Raw genomic sequence first — 20146 nt, forward strand, 5'->3', positions numbered from 1 at the left:
TATAATCCATGGGATCTGTAGTGATGTTTCCTCTTTCATTTTGGATATTAGTAATTTGTATCTTCTTTTTTTTTAACTTCTTTATTGGAGTATAATTGCTTTACAATGGTGTTAGTTTCTGCTTAATAACAAAATGAATCAGTTATACATATACCTATATCCCCATTATCTCTTCCCTCTTGTGTCTCCCTCCCTCCCACCCTCCCTATCCTACCCATCTAGGTGGTCACAAAGCACAGAGCTGATCTCCCTGTGCTATGCGGCTGCTTACCACTATCTATTTTACATTTGGTAGTATATATATGTCCATGCCACTCTCTCACTTTGTCCCAGCTTACCCTTCCCCCTCCCCGTATCCTCAAGCCCATTCTCTAGTAGGTCTGTGTCTTTATTCCCATCTTGCCCCTAGGTTCTTCATGACCTTTTTTTTTTCTCTTAGATTCCATATATATGTGTTAGCATACAATATTTGTTTTTCTCTTTCTGACTTACTTCACTCTGTATAACAGACTCTAGGTCCATCCACCTCACTACAAATAACTCAATTTCGTTTCTTTTTATGGCTGGGTAATATTCCATTGTGTATGTGTCACATCTTTTTTATCCATTCATCTGGCGATGGACAATTAGGTTGCTTCCACGTCCTGGCTATTGTAAATAGAGCTGCAATGAACATTTTGGTACATGACTCTTCTTGAATTATGGTTTTCTCAGGGTATATGCTCAGTAGTGGGATTCCTGGGTTGTATGGTAGTTCTATTTTTAGTTTTTTAAGGAACCTCCATACTGTTTTCCATAGTGGCTGTATCAGTTTACATTCCCACCAACAGTGCAAGAGGATTCCCTTTTCTCCACACCCTCTCCAGCATTTATTGTTTCCAGGTTTTTTGATGATGGCCATTCTGACTGGTGTGAGATGATATCTCATTGTAGTTTTGATTTGCATTTTTCTAATGATTAATGGTGTTGAGCATTCTTTCATGTATTTGTTGGCAATCTGTATATCTTCTTTGGAGAAATGTCTATTTAGGTCTTCTGACCATTTTTGGATTGGGTCTTTTTTTGATATTGAGCTGCTTGTAAATTTTGGAGATCAATCCTTTGTCAGTTGCTTCATTTGCAACTATTTTCTCCCATTCTGAGGGTTGTCTTTTCGTCTTATGGTTTCCTTTGCTGTGCAAAAGCTTTTAATTTTCATCAGGTCCCATTTGTTTATTTTTGTTTTTATTTCCATTTCTCTAGGAGGTGGGTCAAAAGGGATCATGCTGTGATTTATGTTACAGAATGTTCTGCCTATGTTTTCCTCTGAGTTTTATAGTGTCTGGCCTTACATTTAGGTCTTTAATCCATTTTGAGTTTATTTTTGTGTATGGTGTTAGGGAGTGTTCTAATTTCATTCTTTTACATGTAGCTGTCCAGTTTTCCCAGCACCACTTATTGAAGAGGCGGACTTTTCTCCATTGTATATTCTTGCCTTCTTTATCAAAAATAAGGTAACCATATGTGTGTGGGTTTATCTCTGGGCTTTCTATCAGTTCCATTAATCTATATTTCTGTTTTTGTGCCAGTACCATACTGTCTTGATTACTGTAGCTTTGTAGAATAGTCTGCAATCAGGGAGCCTGATTCCTCCAGCTCCATTTTTCTTTCTCAAGATTTCTTCGGCTATTCGGGGTCTTTGTGTTTCCATACAAATTGTGAAATTGTTTGTTCTAGTTCTGTGAAAAATGCCAGTGGTAGTTTGATAGGGATTGCATTGAATCTGTAGATTGCTTTGGGTAGTAGAGTCATTTTCACAATGTTGATTCTTCCAATCCAAGAACATGGTATATCTCTCCATCTATGTGTATCATCTTTAATTTCTTTCATCAGTGTCTTATAATTTTCTTCCTACAGGTCTTCTGTCTCTGTAGATAGGTTTATTTCTAGATATTTTATTCTTTTTGTTGCAGTGGTAAATGGGAATGTCTTCTTAATTTCACTTTCCGATTTTTCATCATTAGTGTATAGGAATGCAAGAGATTCTGTGCATTAATTTTGTATCCTGCTACTTTACCAAATTCGTTGATTAGCTCTAGTAGTTTTCTGGTAGCATCTTTAGGATTCTCTATGTATAGTATCATGTCATCTGCAAACAGTGACCGCTTTACTTCTTCTTTTCCGACTTGGCTTCCTTTTATTTCTTTTTCTTCTCTGATTGCTGTGGCTAAAAGTTCCAAAACTATGTTGAATAATAGTGGTGAGATAGTATTACTTTTTAATGAAATAAATTCTTACGTCTATCAAGTAAGCCAAAAAGACTTCAGAAAGCTTTCCACAGCCCTATGAAATTAGCTGACTTTTGAGCATCATAATTCTTTATTATCATGCCTGTATTGTTTTTTGGCTTCTTCAAACCAATTACTTCTATTCCAATGCTTTGTTCTCAGTGTTCCAGTAGGTTCATTTCTGATTGCTGATTTATCTTCAGGCTGTTCTTTATCATTTTCCTGCACATCAGTTTCTTTTATACACTCAGGAACTTTCCTAGTAGGATGCTGAGATGTTGCAGCATCCATCATACTTAGAAAATCATAAGCAGGCAGAGGAGGTTTCCATTTCTGAGCAGGTAAAATTTCTGGAAGAAAGACAGAATCAAGCATTAAAGATGAACAGATATAAAATCTCATCACATGAATATACTAGAAAATGTTTTATTTTGCAAAATATATTTGTAGGAGTAAAGGCCTTATCAGTTTTCCTTATCTGAGCAAAGCTATATTTTATTATCATCATTGTGTAAGAAGCTTGATACCTTTGTCATTATTAGACATTTTTCATATATTACATTTACAAGCTATTCTATTTTAAATGCTATTCTATTTTAAATAAAGATAAGTATTAATAGGCAAAACAGAAAAGGGCCATAATCTCACTGCCTGTTAACCCTTGTTGAGGTTTTAAAAAATAGCAATATGTGTAATGAGATTACACACAGCAGGGACAAGTTAAAATGAAGAAGTCTCTTGCTTCCCTCCCTATCCCTGTCTTTATCCCAAAGAACTATAACTATGAAACATTCCCCAAAAAAATTTTGGAACATACATAGAGGTTTATTATTTAGACAAATATTTCCTTACATTTTAAAGCATTTTCTGTTTGGAAGATTTAACATCCTTTGCACATACTTGATGAAAAAAAAGTACATTTTATAAAAATAATTATAGGCAAGAAATCATTAAAAATTGGTATGGAATCAACTGTACTATAAAGAGACAGTGATTGGAATCATGGCAGTGAATCTTAACATTATTTTAAAACATTGGTCATTAAAAAAAGAAAATGAGTTTATGCTGACAACATATATATATGAGATAAACTAGCTTTTCTCCATTTAGTAAACAGATTTCACACAATTTCAGAGTTTAGTTGCCTATTTGAAATACTATTTGAGAAATAAACTATATATAAGGAAATGTGCAAAGTAAACATTTAAAAAATAAATTCCAGTGAAAGAATCTATGCACTGGTACATGAAAAGAAAGTAATGCTCAAAAATAAAAACTTTAGCATCTCTCATAAATCAAATAAAAGCTTAGGACATTCTAGGAAACTTTAATTTCCTAGAGTAGATTAAAGCACAAGCGAAAATCTGCATCAATATATATGTATATCTATACTCTACTTATTGATATATGATTTCTTCACTCAGACTCAATTATATGAAATCCATGGTACATCAGCAGGGTATTAAATTTAGGCTACCCTTGTAATTGATGTTTCAAATTACAGTGTTGCCAGGTTAGCCGACTCAAAAGTGACAAACGGATAAAATAGTTTCTTGAATATAATGACTAGGTAAGAAGTAAGAATAACTATACTTTGTAATATGCAGATAAAGTACCTTTAAGCAAAGTCCAATTTAAAGCACAGCAAAGATTTAGCAGTATTTATTTTTTAAGGTAAACACTGCAGCCTAGTGGTCTGAGATGATGACAAAATGCCTGAAACTGGACATCCTAATTCTGCTAATTATTTCCTAAAGGAACTCTATAAAGATCTTAATGTTTTCAGTTACAAATAAAACTGTACTCTCATCACATATGGAAAATAAAGACATTATTATAAAATTAGTAATGATAATAATAATAATCGCCAACATTGATTGAGGCTTTACTATATATCAGGCATTATGTATTTAATCCTTACAACCCTATGAGGAAAGTACATTATCCCAGTTTTATAGGTGAGAAAACCAAGGCCTAGAAAGGTCAGAGAACTTGACCAAAATTAAGTGTAAGTCTCAAGTAAGAATAGCCAGTGGTGACAATTTCACAGAAATTAAGATGTGCAGCAAGCAAGGTGAGGCAGGGACTGGTGGCACCATGTTACAGATTCAGGCTATTCTAAGAGTAGCTGAAACATCCCTGTCTCAGATCTGTCTCCCAAGGTGTGGTGAGAGCAGGTCCTGGCAGCACAGAAGACAAGCCCCAATACAGAAAAGTCCTGCTTGGACCTTTGCTTCTTCCCTATTCCCAGAGGCTGCAGGAATAACTTAAGATCAGGGGCAGTGACACAAAGAAGTAATGGAAACCAGAGGTATTAACATAATTGCAATGGAAGAAATACCAGTCTCTCAGGAAACTCAGAAGAATAATTCTGATTCTTTCCTCTAGTAATGGTTTGAGTTGAGGAATCAAAGCCCCCAAGGATGCTCCTTGTAGGAAAGAATCTTTACATGAAGAATAATAACACTTTAGGTTTTACACTTTAAAATGTATGCCTTTGCATACTTAATTTTGATTTTTAAAATAACTGTGACATAGAGTAGGAACTATTAATCTCCTTTTATAGTTGTAAAGGAGGAAACAAAGAAAAAACTTGCCTAAAACCACAGTTAGTAATCAAGGAGGCTGGGTCAGAAGCTCAGGTTTCTGTGTCCTTGAACATCACACGACCTTTTTAAAAGCAATTCAGTTGGAGAGGTACTCTGGCCCGACTTACATATAATCCTATCTGACTTAGAGTCCCCGAGGCCTCTGTGTCACAGCAACTGCAAAATGACAACACTCAACTGCTTCTATAAAATAGCAATGCAGATAGAGAAGAGAACGTAGACTATCTGAAGAGTTCAAGAGCTACAACCGAAAGGACCCCTATGTTGTGTGGCTAGAATGAAGAAGCCAACATTGAGTGATAACAACCATAGAGAGGCTTCTTTCAGATTATGGAAGACAAAATAGTCAATTTAATTACTTTTTTACATATCCTAGGAAAATGTTAAAACTAATAAATTATCTCAGAAAATTAAGACTTAAAAATATATACATCTAAAAGGACCCAGAAAAGCCAAAATAATCCTGTACATGAAGAACAGAGTTGGAGGATGTAAATTTCCCAATTTAAAACCTGTTACAAAGATGCTGTATTCAAGAGAGTGGGGCAGCTGCCATATGCTATCTGTGTACGTGATAGAAAAACATGTACATGAATGTTCATAGCAGCATTATTCATAATAGCAAAAAGTGGAGACAATGCAAATGTCCATCAACTGCTGAATGGAGAAACAAAATGGGGTATATCCATCCAATAGAATATTATTCATCCATAGAAAGGAATGAACTACTGATTGATGCTATAACATGGGTGGTCCTTGAAAGCCTATGCTAAGGGAAAGAAGCCAGACCCAAAAGGCTTCATGTTGTATGATTCCATTTATACGAAATGTCCAGATTAGGCAAATCCATAAAGACGGAAGGTACATGAGTGGTTGTCAGGGAATGAAGGGAGGGGAGAATGGGGAGTGAGTGCTAATGGGTATAGGGTTTCTTTTTGCGGTGATAAAAATGTTTTAAAATTCAGTAGTGGTAATGCTTGCACAGCCTTGTGAATATACAAAAAACCCATCAAATTGTATACTTTAAAAGGGTGCATTTTACGGTATGTGAATTACATTTCAATATACAAATGCCTTTTATAGACTATTTAAACACAATAATTTAGTTAAAGCTGCCTAACTTAACAGAAATGAAGTAGATAGACCTCCTGGGAAGAACAGGTGTGCTGCAATGATTGGCACTTAAAACAAATAAATTCAAGAATCTGATTAAATATACATAAATATACATAATGACAGACTCACACAATGCATGCTGGCTGAGAGACAGTGTAACACTGAATTGGAGTTTATATACCAGAACTGTGTGTGTATATACATACATATTCACAGTGTGTATACATATAAATTCACACACACATCCTTATTTCAGAACTCCGTCATGAACAGTGTCAAAATGTTATTATAATGTAGTTCATTTCATTTCCAATAACAAAATCCTCAGAAGTACCTTAGGAAGCTTTTTATTACATCAAATTTCACACTATTTCCTCAACAGACTAATCTAGATTATTACATGTTAACTAATTTAAATTATATCAACAGGTCTGTTGTTGTCACAATTGTATATAAACTAACATACACATCTATACCACAGGTATAAATCCACATAGGTTTTAGAAAAATAGGGACTATGGCATGTCATAAGCCAGCATTATAAATTCTGGGTCAAGATCTATCTTCTTGTGGTTCAAAATTCTGGCTCTGGAGTATAACAGAGCCATATTTAAATCCAAGCTTCCTCATTTACTGGTTAATTATATGACTTTGAACTAGTTACTTAACTCTTCTACAGGTAATGATAGTTCCTATGACTCTTGTGAGAATAAATGAGATAATGCATGTGAATCACGTAGCTTTGAGCCAGACACCTACTGAGCATTCAATAAATGTTAGCTATTATTATTAAATTTCATACAAGACTAATTTTCTGTGGGTAGTAATACCTACCATATAGGAGACTGTCCCATGGACAATGCTATCAGTGTATTAATATTTAGAATACTTACAAACATTACAATTCAACTCATTCTAGCATCCACGAGTGATAATTCAAGTTTAAAAAAATCCATGAAACAAAATATAGAATTGTGCACATTAAAACAGGAAACTTACTGATATGACTTTCTAGTCCTGCTTCTAATTTTTTCAGCCACAATAAAAGGTTCTGTTCAGTGATAGCCTGGTCTGAAGGAAATGCAAATACTTGGCCGCCTGAATGCAGATTTACCACAGCAAGAAGAGGAAGGGGAGGTAGGGTATCAAAATATGCCTGCAAGATTCCTCTCCCCACGGGAGTATTCTTCCTATAAAAGGGAGCAACTGAACACGTTAATTAATATTTCTTTCTATAACAAAATAACAAGAACAACAGTTTGTAAAACATATTAACCTTTAAATATAGTATCATGCCAGGAAGTTTATTTTATGAAAATATGTCCTAAAAATCAAGAGGTCTGTAACTATGTTATTAGTAATCAGAGTCATAAAAAGTTTCTTTTAACATAGGGTACTTACTGTATTTCTCTTAGGAGAAAAAAGGCAACCAATGAGTTTTAAAATATAGTCCAAAGGCTTGTCAATTTTGTCTCAATACAATCAATACGTTCCTTCCAAAGTTTAGTCAAGTATCTGATCACATGTCAGCTCAAAAATTAAATGGCTACAAAACTATAAAATAACAAGATACTCATAATGAATACCCCTTTTCCAAATAAAATAGTCTCTTTCCTCAGGATTAATTTCAAATTAAAAAGATTTTTAAAAGTATTCATACAAGGAAACCACAAGTTTAAGACACCTATTTTTCCTAATACAGCACATTCCACATTATGGAAAGGACTATTTCACTCTGAGATAGCTACAAGGATAATTACCTGGGAAAATTTTGTTTCAGGTAGTAAGCTGTACTGTTAGTGAACTCTTCACAACAAAAGTGTACACTGCCCCATTTTTGTAATTTTTCCAATGAGTTAAAAATGGAATGTCTTTCATCTGATGACTTTGAACAATGGATAGTGTATCTAAATATGTGAACTGTGTTCAGAGACATTAAATGTAATAACACAAGCCACACATCTAGAAAATATACCAGGAAATATTGTTGGTAAATGCACTGATAATTTTCTGTAAAGTTTTAGGCTGCATTTTAAAAATACAGAAATACAGAAAAAGGAATTAAAGAAAAATGCCAAAATAACACAGTTTATTTTTCTGTATTTGCCAAATTTCCCTCAATGAACATCCATTACTTTTAAAATCAGAAAAATTATTATCTTTAAAAATTTATTGTATGACACCAAAAACAAAGGCAACAAAAGTAAAAATAAACAAGTGGGACTATATCAAACTAAAAAACTTCTGCACAGCAAAGGAAACCAACAAAATGAAAAGGCAACCTTCAGAAGGGGAGAAAATATTTGCAAATCATATATCTGATAGGGGATTAATATTCAAAATAACTAAAGAACTCACACAACTCAATCACAAAACAACAATTCAATTAAATAATGGACATAACTGAATAAACATTTTTGCAAAGAAAACATACAAATGACCAAAAGGTACATAAAAAGATGCTTAACATCGCTAATCATCAGGGAAATGCAAATCAAAAACACAATGAGATATCACCTTACACCTGTCAGAATGGCTATCAACAAAAGACCACAAAATAACAAGCACTAGGGAGGATGTGGAAAAACTGGAACCCTTGTGAACTGTTGGTGGGAATGTAAATTGTTACAGCCAGTATGGAGAACAGTATGGAGGTTCCTTAAGAAACTAAAAATAGAGCTACTATATGATCCAGCAATCCCACTCCTGGGCATATTATATCTGGAGAAAAACATGGTTCAAAAAGATACATGCACTCCCAACGTTCACTGCAGCACAGTTTACAATAGTCAAGACATTGAAGCAACCTAAATGTCCGTCAACAGAGGAGAGGATAAAGAAGATGTGGCACATATATACAATGGAATATTACTCAGCCATTAAAAAAATGAAATAATGCCATTTGCAGCAACTTGTATGGCTCTGGAGATTATCACAGTAAGGGAAGAAGTCAGAGAAAGACAAATATCATATCATATGATATCACTTACATGCGGAATCTAAAAAAAAATGATACAAATGAACTTATTTATAAAACAGAAACAGACTTAGAGAATGGAATATTATTCAGCCATGAGAAAGAAGGAAATCCTGCTATTTGCTACAACATGGATGGAATTTGAGGGCATTATACTAAGTGAAATAAGCCAGACAGAGAAAGACAAATACTACATAGTAGTATCACTTATATGTGGAATCTTAAAAAAAAGTCAAATTCATAAAAACAGAGTAGACAAGTTGTCAGGGACTGCAGGGTGGGGGAAATAAGGAGAGATTGGTAAAAGAATACAGACCTTTCAGTTGCAAGATGAATAAGGTCTGAGGATTTAATGTATAACATGATGACTATAGTTGATAATACTGTACTGTATCATTGAAATTTGCTAAGAGTAGAACTTATATGTTCTCACCGCCCCCCAAAAGTTTATATATATAAAACAAATATGTGAGGTGATGGATGTGTTAATTAACTAGATGGAAGAATCTTTTCACAATGTATACATACATCAAATTATCACAATGTATATTTAAAATATCTTAGAATTTTATTTGTCATTTATACCTCAATAAAGCTGGAAAAAAATCACAGAGCAAAAAAAAAAAAGAATTTACTGTAAAACATAATTCAATCTAAAACAATGTCATCTTAGACAATCTGAGGAAGTTTAGTTACTAAAATATCATGATAACATACACATTGGTTCCATAATATATAACTCCACAGGTAGAGTTTCATTCCCTAATGAAAATTTAATAATAATTATACTTTCTTTACCTTTTACATATTAAAAAATAAAAATATATATACTTACAGATTTAACCAGCAAGGGGTAAGTGAATCCAAGTGTTTCTCTTTTACCAGCATCAATATTGCTTTTTTATGCTGAGAATTTATGCTGCCATCACTGAATAAAATGAGTAATGGTTTCTGAAGTCTTAAATAAGTGGGAAGATTTTCCACAGTGATTTCTGGCTGTTTAAAACAAAAAACAAACCAAGAAAAACGGGGAATTATAGTGTATAAAGTAGAAAATAATGTTCAAATCACTCTTGCAATTTTAGTGTGTAAAATGTATTTCAAACATTTTCATTTAAGTGGAAATTTTGCTATACTGATTAATAACTATGAATCTCAAGAGTTTTTTTTTATTTAAACCCATTTTGTCTTAAGAATGAGTTATTTTCAAAATAAAACTACCAATAGAATTTGAAAATAAATTAAAGGAGCTCCCTGATTTACAAGGATGTAGCACTTCTAATAATTTCTTATGCTAAAATCTGGATCAGACTAGCCAACATACACATGACAAATAAAATTCTTGTTATATCTTTTTTTTTTTTTTTTTTTGCGGTATGCGGGCCTCTCACTGTTGTGGCCTCTCCCGCCGTGGAGCACAGGCTCTGGACGCGCAGGCTCAGCGGCCATGGCTCACGGGCCCAGCCGCTCCGTGGCATTTGGGATCCTCCCGGACCGGGGCACGAACCCGTGTCTCCTGCATCGGCAGGTGGACTCTCAACCACTGCGCCACCAGGGAAGCCCCTCTTGTTATATCTTTATAAAATTTTTGCAAAAAAACATAAGCTGAGCTTTAAAGATATAATCTTTTAACATCTATGATTACTTAAATCTTACTTTGTTTCAAAATTATGAGTTTTTAGCATAATTAAAGTAATTCAATAATATGCTAAAACAAATTTTAAAAGTCTCTTATTTCTTTGGGGTTTAAAATAACAATGAAAAAATTTAGTAAGAAATAAGAAATCTTACCCTTTTATTCTTTTTTTAATTAAAAGAGAACAACGTTTTTTATATATTTGTAGAAGACAACTTGTCTAGGCTGTTATTAACAAGAATTGAAAAGAGTAACAAACAAAGTTAACATATTCAGGATTAAAAATAGCAGTGACACTATATATAAAATAGATAACTAATAAGGACCTACTGTATAGGACAGGGAACTCTACTCAATACTCTGTAATGGCCTATATGGGAAAAGAGTCTAAAAGAGTGGATATATGTATATGTATAACTGATTCACTTTGCTGTATACCTGAAACTAACACAACATTGTAAATTAACTATACTCCAATAAAAGTTAAAAAAAGAAAATAGCAGTGACTTAGAATATTAAAGGCTTCTACCATTTTCCAGTTTTAGTACCACATCTATTAATTCATCTTCTGGATGTACTTATGAGCTGGATTAAATCTTCCTATATCATAAAACTAATCCCCTGCTGACAGATAAGGAAACCAAAGACAAGAAGCTGACTTGCTGAAGTCACACAGTTAAGTAGGAGGAAGAGTTGAATGAAACTAGCACTCAGGCATACTGTTCACCAGCTTCCCATTTCGTTGGATCACACTAGAAATCCAAATGAACAATTTTTTTCATGGTGGTTGCACCTCCGATTCATCCCCAAACACCAAACTCTGATACATACTTTTCTGTACTTAGTTCTCAAAACCACTTTCCTCTGCCAATTCTCATTTTTCTTTAAATTCTTTCTCTTTCACACTAAAAACCCTCTTTTCACACCTTCCTCTTTCATGATTTAAATCTTAGATCCCTTCTTCTCCAAACTCCCCTGTGATGTGTTCTTGTATTAACTATCATCTTTTCTCTTCTACATGAGTTACGTCCCCTTCCTAAAATTGACAGATCTCATCAAGCCAGCAGAACGGATTTGATGAATCTGGTGCAATGGAGCCATCACTGCTCAATTCAAAAATTTATTGAGAACTTCAAGATCTTATGCTGGGTACTGAATCAAAAAGAAGTAAGATGCTTACCCTGCCCTCAAAGAGTTCATAGTTTAGAGAAGGAAAGAAGTATACAAACTGCTGTGATCCAAGAAAAAACTTAATGTGTGACACGAAGGAAACCTATTGGCTCTAAATTAAAACTAAAAAACAAGTTAGGGGAGCTCATGGGTGATTTTAGGAAATGGTATTTGATCTGGGCCTTGCATAAGGAATAAGACCTTGATAGACAGAGGTGTGTGCTAGAGCGGGGATTCCAGATATAGGGAGCATCATGAGGGTGCAGACAGGTGTTAACGCATGCAGAGTATCTGGGGAACAGTGAGAGTGAAGCGTACCAGACTCAGGCAGGCAAGAGGCAAATGAGACTGTCAAACCAGATGGGAAAATGACTCCACAGGCTTTCTAGCTCTCAGGAATACTGAGATTTTATATCAAATGAGTGACATGGTTAGGCCTATTTTAGATGACTAACGGAATATGAATTTGTGGAAAGACAGGCTAGTGACAGGCACTGCTCTTTCCTCTGTCAGGAAAGAAAGACTAAGAGTTGTGTGAGTTTAGAAGTTATGATTAGAAACAGAGTTAGGAATCATCAGCTGGTATGACAGTAGAAGTTATGGGCATAGATAAAGTCTCCCAAAGAAAAACACAGCAAAAAGAGAAAAAAGCGTTGAAGATGTAATTCTAGAGTGGCCAGAGGGTTGAAAGTGTACCTAGAGAGGATTGAATTGCAAAAGCCAAGGGAAGAGAGAATTTTAAGAAGGAAAAGCACAATCAAGAGTTTTGATTGCTATTCAGAGGTTAAGGAGAAACAGAAAAGGTCATCAAATGTGGTCGCTGGAAGGTGACCTTTGGCTATTTGAGTATGTAAGAGACTATAATTGTGTGGGTTCTGATATTCTTAACTTATTCATAATAACATAAAAAGGAACTCCATGTATCTGAGAAAAGTGCTAAACATATTACCTAACAAATAGTTCTAAGTGTGACAGCCTTGGATATATCATTGCTTACTTATGATATTTACATAGTAAATTATCACGTATTTCAGATTTGGGCACTATTTACCTGGACTAATTTGTCATCAGGTTCATTAAAATAAAAGTTCGATGTTATATAAAAAATGTTAACCATCCGGCCATCCACTCCTCTTTCCTGTCCAGAGGAAGGATCCAAAGTCCTTCTGGTAATTAGGTGTAGGCCAGGAGACAGATTACTGCTAGCTGGCTACTGTACACAGTCACTGATGCTCTAGACTTAAAGCTCCAACACAAAGCAGCACTGAGAAATTTAATAACCACTTGAAGGTTTTAGAATTTATGAAAAGATCGTAACTAAAAGCAAAATAAATTTTATTACAGCTGTTCATTATTTAGTTGAACACTGCAAACCAAAACGTTGTAAATTTGCCTTAACTATAAACATTGATAATTGTTAAGCTTGCCCACAGTTTCTCAGCCTTAAAGAATATAATCTTAAAGAAAAAAATTTGATACCTGTTTTTATCTAGCAGTTAGGCAAAGATTAAAGAGTAAAATGATACAAATCTTCTGTTGGGTGAAACAGGAATAAATGTCAGAAGCCTTCAAAATGTGCCTACCCTTTGGACTAGCAATTCAAATTCTATGAACTTACTATAAGTATATAGTCATAGCAACACCCAAAGATTATCTATAAGGATGGTCCCAGAATAATTCTAACAAAACAAAACAAACTAAAGACATCTTAAATATTAACCAACAGGAAATTAGATAAATTGTGGTTTATTTGTACAACAGAATATTATGCCAATATTTAAAAACTAATATGCAAATCTTTATTTCTTGGTGGAAATACCCCTTAATATAAAAAGATAAACACATATATACACATGGAATTTTTTTTTTAAGTTCAGGAAAATATATCCCCAAATTTAAACTTGGTTAAAGAAGTTATGGTTTATTCTGATTTTCTTCTTTAGAGTTTCCTGTATTATCTCGGAAAAAAAAGCTAAAGTCTTATAATAATTCCAAAAATATTACACTATGTATATGATAAAGAAAGTCATTTAATAATGTCATTAAAGACAAAAATGTTACTTTATAAATAATTTAGAAAACCATATCCTGAAAATATTAATGATTTGATTAATTATAAACTGTAACTTTAATTGGGAGGGGGAGGCAATAGAACTGAGGTCACAAAAAACTTAAAGAATACATTCATTTCTTTGAGCCTAAAATGTAATATCATTTAGATCAGCATGACAAAAAACAGTAACAGGAGGATATTCGTTCAGTATTTATAGTTGATAATAGTGCCCCTATGGCACTTTAGAAAGGTAGAAAAGCATAAGTTTATAATATTCTAGCTACAGTTAATATTAATGCAAAACAACCAAAATCAAGAAATGCAGGTTACATCTGCTGGGCCCCTGAATCCATTACTACACAAAGTAAGCATCAGAAAAGGACGTTCGTAAGACAGTATTTTGCTCTAAAATGGTATAAGTAATAATACCAGCTAACATTTGTTGAGTGTTTACCAGGGGCCAAACACTGTACACAGAGCACTGAACACCTATCTCGTTTAGTCCTTACAATAACGCTCTGCAGTAGGGGCTACTATCACCTACATTTTACACATGTGGAAACTGAGGCACAGAGATGCTTACATACAGCCAGTAGGGAGACAAGCAAGGATCTGAAGCCCAGAAGTCTGCTCTCTGGAATCTATGTGCTTTATGCCAAGTTTCAGCCTAGATTGAGTACTTCAACTGGCCATCAGCCCCAAGCATCTCAGCAATGAAAATAATCCAAAGACATGTAAACTTTTGGCAGTGGACTAAAGAAGCGGTATAAATAACAGGTGAATAATAAAACAGAGCAACCCAATGAATCTTGACATCACAACACATCATGCCCTGTGCTAACAAAAGCTGGAAAATCACGTATTAAAACACACTGTCTTTAACTGGTCTAGATTTTCTTATTTCAAATAACATTCTTATTATAAAATATACTCACAAATGTTTCCAGTGATGCATTTGTTATTATTTGAACTATTTCTTGAGTATGGACATTAGCTAATGAAATGCTCTCAATTTTGCCTTCTTTGTGTCTGGCAAGCAGCAGGGCTGGAAGAGTTACAGCATATTTATTTGACCTATGGAGAAATGTAGTATTAAAATTTCCAACCAAAATATAGCAAATCAAAAATATGAACAGTTAGGCCAAGAAGTCACAATGGAGGCAGCAAATGGGAAGCCCTACTAAGGAAAAAAGAACTCGATTTCCAGACAAATTTATCTTCTATGTGAGGCTATCTGAGCAAGTTCAAGAACCTTGACAATCTAGATTAGAAGAAAGCAACAGATAGTAATCTAGCCAGATTTGTTTTTCTAGACAACTTATTCATCAAGAAAATGTCCAAATAGGTTTAGGAACACACCAAATAGTTCTCCACTTTTTGGGCTACTCACCAAACTGCTGAGCCAAGGAGGCAGGCATTTATGAGAATGGGCCTGTTATTTGCCAGGCACTATACCAGGTGCTTCTAGTTAAGTCTTTAACCGTCAGAACAGCCCTATAACCCTCTGTTTACTGATGATGAAAGAGCGGTAAACAGCAGAGACAGAATTCACACTGAGGTATTACAGATACAGAGTCGGTGCTCTCTCCACTGAAACAGAGCCCAAATCTGCTCCCTCCTACCACTACTTTTGCTAACTAAACTTAAAAGAAAATCACTAAATAGGAAAAAATTGTCTTGTGTGAAATTACCAGTGATGTAGTCACATTTACGTCATGTAAAAACTTAATTCATGCTAAAACAAAAGTATAGACATTATAATATTCTAAACATTAGTAGAAAGCCCAGTCTTCAGATTACCTGTTGGTAATATAACCAGTTGGTTATAAATGAAACATACTTTGAAAACTACTGGTCTAGAAGAGAGTGGGTGACTGTCCATGTGTCAGGTGAACAGGTCTCATATTCCCTAAAGATCTGGAGTTCTGTATTCACTTTTAAAAAATCACTGATTTCATGGAGTTCAATCATCAAAAGCATGTGTCACCAGTATTTAGGATGAAAGATTTAAGCTCAGAAATGACAATGAGGAATAATATAGTCAGAGGGTAATAAACACAAACTGGGGCTTATTAACTCCACGTGCATCTGAAGATGAGTCATAAGTGTAGAATGTGATATGTATTCATAATTTCCAAATTTCAGTTCAGTCCTTCATTCCGCAGCAACTGAAATATTTGATAGGCCACAGGAGCCCTGAATTCTACAAATAAAACAACTTAAGTGGCTAAAAAAAGCACTGCTTAAGTGTATGTCTGCAATAACAAAATTAAGTAGAACTATCAGTTTGTCACCTAAAACTCTGTGAGAAATATAGAAAAACTGATTTTTATCTAGACCTTGATGGCAAATCAAAACCCAGACACTCAAGAAATAAAATTCCTCAAAAAACTATGACAACTGAAAAGAATTTATCGCAGGTAATAGTATCCAAAGAGGAAAACTTTTATGGGAAGATGAAGTAGTATGAATCCAATGGAGGGCATCTAGCCTAAAGAAGAATTTTGAATATCTAAAAATTCTAAATAGCCAGGTAGTACTTCCCAGATCTTCCCAGAAGGAAATTAAAAATTTAGTTATGTTGCTGCCCTATTTTCCTTCATCAACTGTGTAAAGACAAATAATATATTATTTTGCAAACTTCTTCCTCCCTAAAATTAGAAGACCAACAGACTTACAGTGTCAAAACATCTTCTTCAGAATAAATTCCTGTGATAACACATCCTTTTAGGTAGTTTCCTGCTTCAGTGAACTCTTCTTTTTCTAAAAATACACAAACAAGTTAAACATCTGAAACCTTTCAAGTTATGTATGCTATTCAACTGACAAACATGTTTACAGATGATAGTGCTTAATTATTAATTAATTATAAAGATGTTTAAGCGCAGACCTTACATACCTTATTGGTTCTAAAATATATCTGTGTTCTTTTTATAAAATTTGATTACTACAGAAATGTACATTGATGTAACACAACTATGGTTCTGTAAATAAATGTACTCCAAATGTACAGATTATCCTTGAACAACACGAGTTTGACCTGCATGGGTCCACTTTATACATGAATTTTTTCAATAAATATAGTACCTGTATTTTCATTTAACAGACCTTTAAACTAACTAAGTGTGGGGAAAAGTATGTGTTCAACTGTGTTCAAGAGATCACAATATGTGGAATCAAAAGAAGTAGAGTTTGAGTCCTAATTCTATCCAAACTGAGCTTCCTGCCCTTGGGTGGGTCATTTATCAATTCCTTTATTTTTGAGGCAGAGCAGTCTGGGGATTTTCAACTGTGCAGGGGGTCAACACACCTAACCCCCTCATTTTCAAGGGTCAACTGTAATTTATAAGATTTATAGGATTCTAATCATACAGATTTAGTAAATAAATATTGGTTGCTTTTTAATCTACTCCTAAGGCAAGGTAAATGGAGACAGCTGTCCTATATGTAGCCTGGAAAGAAAAGCAGGTATGTGAAATGATACATACATTATAACCACAAAATCTAAAAGTGCTCATATGCATAGAAAAAATAGAAGACTGGAGATTCTAGTCCTCTAACAGTGTCTCTGTTAGCGTTCTATAATTATGAGGGATTTGTATCTTCTTCTTTTATTTCCTGTATTTTTTGTAATGTGTTTTTGTTACTTTTAAACCTTGATTAATTTGTGTATCAGTCTTTTCCCATTTGTTATGATATACATATTCAAAATAAGAACTATTATCTCTGTAGGTTTCTGAATACATTTTCATAAATAACAGCATATTCTGGACCTTATAACCAAGAAGCAAGTCTGAATTAAACAGTTGTAGACTAATGAGAAAAGAGCAAAGGTAGACTGATATAAATGATGTATTCTTGACAATTGAAGGCCAGATGATAGCTCAGCTCGCTGCACAAAAGGTTCATAGCAGTTGAAATAGAAAAACTATGATGGAAGAATTGAAATCATAAAGCACCTAGAGGTCTGGGTATGCTGAACCCAAAAGATCTGTACCTTAGTAGTCAGCACTATATTTGTGATGTGAGCATCAACACTGTTAACACTGGGTAACCACAAGATTGTTTTCTTTAAAAAAGATGCATACTTTCCACAAGACTGAGAAACACTGTAGGAAAGCCAGCTTACTAGAGTGGCAAAATCCACCAGCAGGCAGCATTGAGAGCTCATTTATAATCATAAATTTAATGAGAAACGAGTAACCCATGAAAATATTTTCTTTAGCCTGTGCTATACCAAAGTAGAAAAGAGTCATAAGAAAACTAGGCAACTAGAAAGAACTGAGTGCTGTACTTTCATTTCTAAGAGAAATTTCTCTAAATTCTGATCAATAATTGATGATTGTTATCTAAAGCAATGACATAATGGAATCTGTTTCAGCTTTCTTTGATAAGAAAATTACACTAATATTCCCATATAATTTCCTCATGAAGAAGACTCTAAACTCATGAATATGTTTCTTGCAAGCCTCTGCATGAAACCACTTGTACATAAATCCTAAGTTCCTTGGGGAATGGGAGCATTTAAGACTGTAGACCTCAGTTGCATATCCATTCCCACTAAATCAAAGTGTAAATTCTCCTTTGAATATTTGAAACAAGGCACATTCTCCTCCTTGGTGAAAACTGCATATATGTCAGAATATATGGCAACCCAAATATAAGGAAATAATCAGTTATCTAAATAAAAACTTTTTTTAACCACTATAAATATACTTGAGGTGTAATATTAACAGTGACATACAATATTTAGTTGTTTTAACTTTAAACATATTTTAATTGCATAAAATAAATACATTAGGAGCTTCAAGATGGCGCAAGAGTAAGATGAGGAGATCACCTTCCTCCCCACAGATACACCAGAAATACATCTACATATGGAACAACCCCAACAGAACACCTACTGAACGCTGGCAGAAGACCTCAGACGTCCCAAAAGGCAAGAAACTCCCCCACGTACCTGGGTAGGGCAAAAGAGAAAAGAAAAAACAGAGACAAAAGAATAGGGACAGGACCTGCACCTCTGGGAGGGAGCTGGGAAGGAGGAAAGGTTTCTACACACTAGGAAGCCCCTTCGCGGGCAGAGACTGCAGGTGGTGGAGGGGGGAAACTTTGGAGCCGCGGAGGAGAGCACAGCAACAGGGGTGTAGAGGGCAAAGTGGAGAGATTCCCGCACAGAGGATCGGTGCTGACCGGCACTCACCAGCCCGAGAGGCTCATCTGCTCACCCGCCGGAATGGGCGGGGGCTGGGAGCTGAGGCTTGGGCTCCGGAGCTTAGATCCCAGGGAGAGGACTGGGGTTGGCTACGTGAACACAGCCTGAAGGGGGCTAGTGCGCCACGGCTAGCCGGGAGGGAGTCTGGGAAAAGGTCTGGAACTACCTAAGAGGTAAGAGACTTTTTCTTGCCTCTTTGTTGCATGGTGTGTGAGGTGAGGGGATTAAGAGTGCCACCTAAACGAGCTCCAGAGATGGGCGCGAGCCACAGCTATCAGCGCGGACCCCAGAGACGGGCGTGGGACGCTGGGGCTGCTGCTGCCGGCGCCAAGAGGGCTCTGTGTGAGCGCAGGTCACTGTCCACGCCGCCCTTCTGGGAGCCTGTGCAGCCCGTCACTGCCGGGGTCCCGGGATCCAGGGATGGCTTCCCTGGGAGAATGCATGGCGCGCCTCGGGCTGGTGCAACGTCAGCCGGCCTCTGCCGCTGCAGGCTCGCCCCGCACTCCGTGCCCCTCCATCCCCCCCCGCCTGAGTGAGCCAAGGTCCCCGAAGCGGCTGCTCCTTTAACCCTGTCCTGTCTGAGTGAAGAACAGACACCCTCCGGCGACCTACATGCAGAGGCAGGGCCAAATACAAAGCTGAGACCCAGGAGCTGTGAGAACAAAGAAGAGAAAGGGAAATCTCTCCCAGCAGCCTCAGAGACAGTGGATTAAAGCTACACAATCAACTTGATGTACCCTGCATCTGTGGAATACATGAATAGACAACAAATCATCCCAAATTGAGGAGCCAGGAGTCAGTGCTGTGCCTCTGAGGTGGGAGAGCCAACTTCAGGACACTGGTCCACAAGAGACCTCCCAGCTCCACATAATATCAAACGGCGAAAAACTTCCAGAGATCTCCATCTCAACACCAACACCCAGCTTTACTCAACAACCAGCAAGCTACAGTGCTGGACACCCTATGCCAAACAACTAGCAAGACAGGAACACAATGCCACCCATTAGCAGAGAGGCTGCCTAAAATCATAAAAAATCCGCAGACACCCCAAAACACACAACCAGACGTGGACCTGCCCACCAGAAAGACAAGATCGAGCCTCA

General features: G+C 35.8%; 1 protein-coding gene across 4 annotated transcripts in view; it reads right to left on the bottom strand.

The window, feature by feature from the left end:
- Positions 1 to 229: 229 nt before the first annotated feature.
- The window catches only part of TXNDC16 (thioredoxin domain containing 16), a 115795-nt gene continuing 95878 nt past the window's right edge, over positions 230 to 20146 (bottom strand). For 3 of the 4 annotated variants that reach the window (XM_081228089.1, XM_081228090.1, XM_081228088.1), the window contains 5 exons: positions 16507 to 16591; positions 14764 to 14902; positions 9805 to 9965; positions 6992 to 7182; positions 230 to 2617 (listed from right to left, as the gene is read on the bottom strand). In XM_081228089.1, the coding sequence (XP_081084215.1) occupies positions 2349 to 2617; positions 6992 to 7182; positions 9805 to 9965; positions 14764 to 14902; positions 16507 to 16591 (845 nt within the window). In that variant the 3' untranslated portion in view covers positions 230 to 2348. Of the gene's footprint in view, positions 2618 to 6991; positions 7199 to 9804; positions 9966 to 14763; positions 14903 to 16506; positions 16592 to 20146 lie in introns of those variants that run through there. The other variant, XM_081228091.1, reaches the window with a different exon arrangement.

This window comes from Mesoplodon bidens (genome assembly GCF_964165515.1).
Source record: "Mesoplodon bidens genome assembly, chromosome: 3".
Taxonomy (NCBI): domain Eukaryota; kingdom Metazoa; phylum Chordata; class Mammalia; order Artiodactyla; family Ziphiidae; genus Mesoplodon; species Mesoplodon bidens.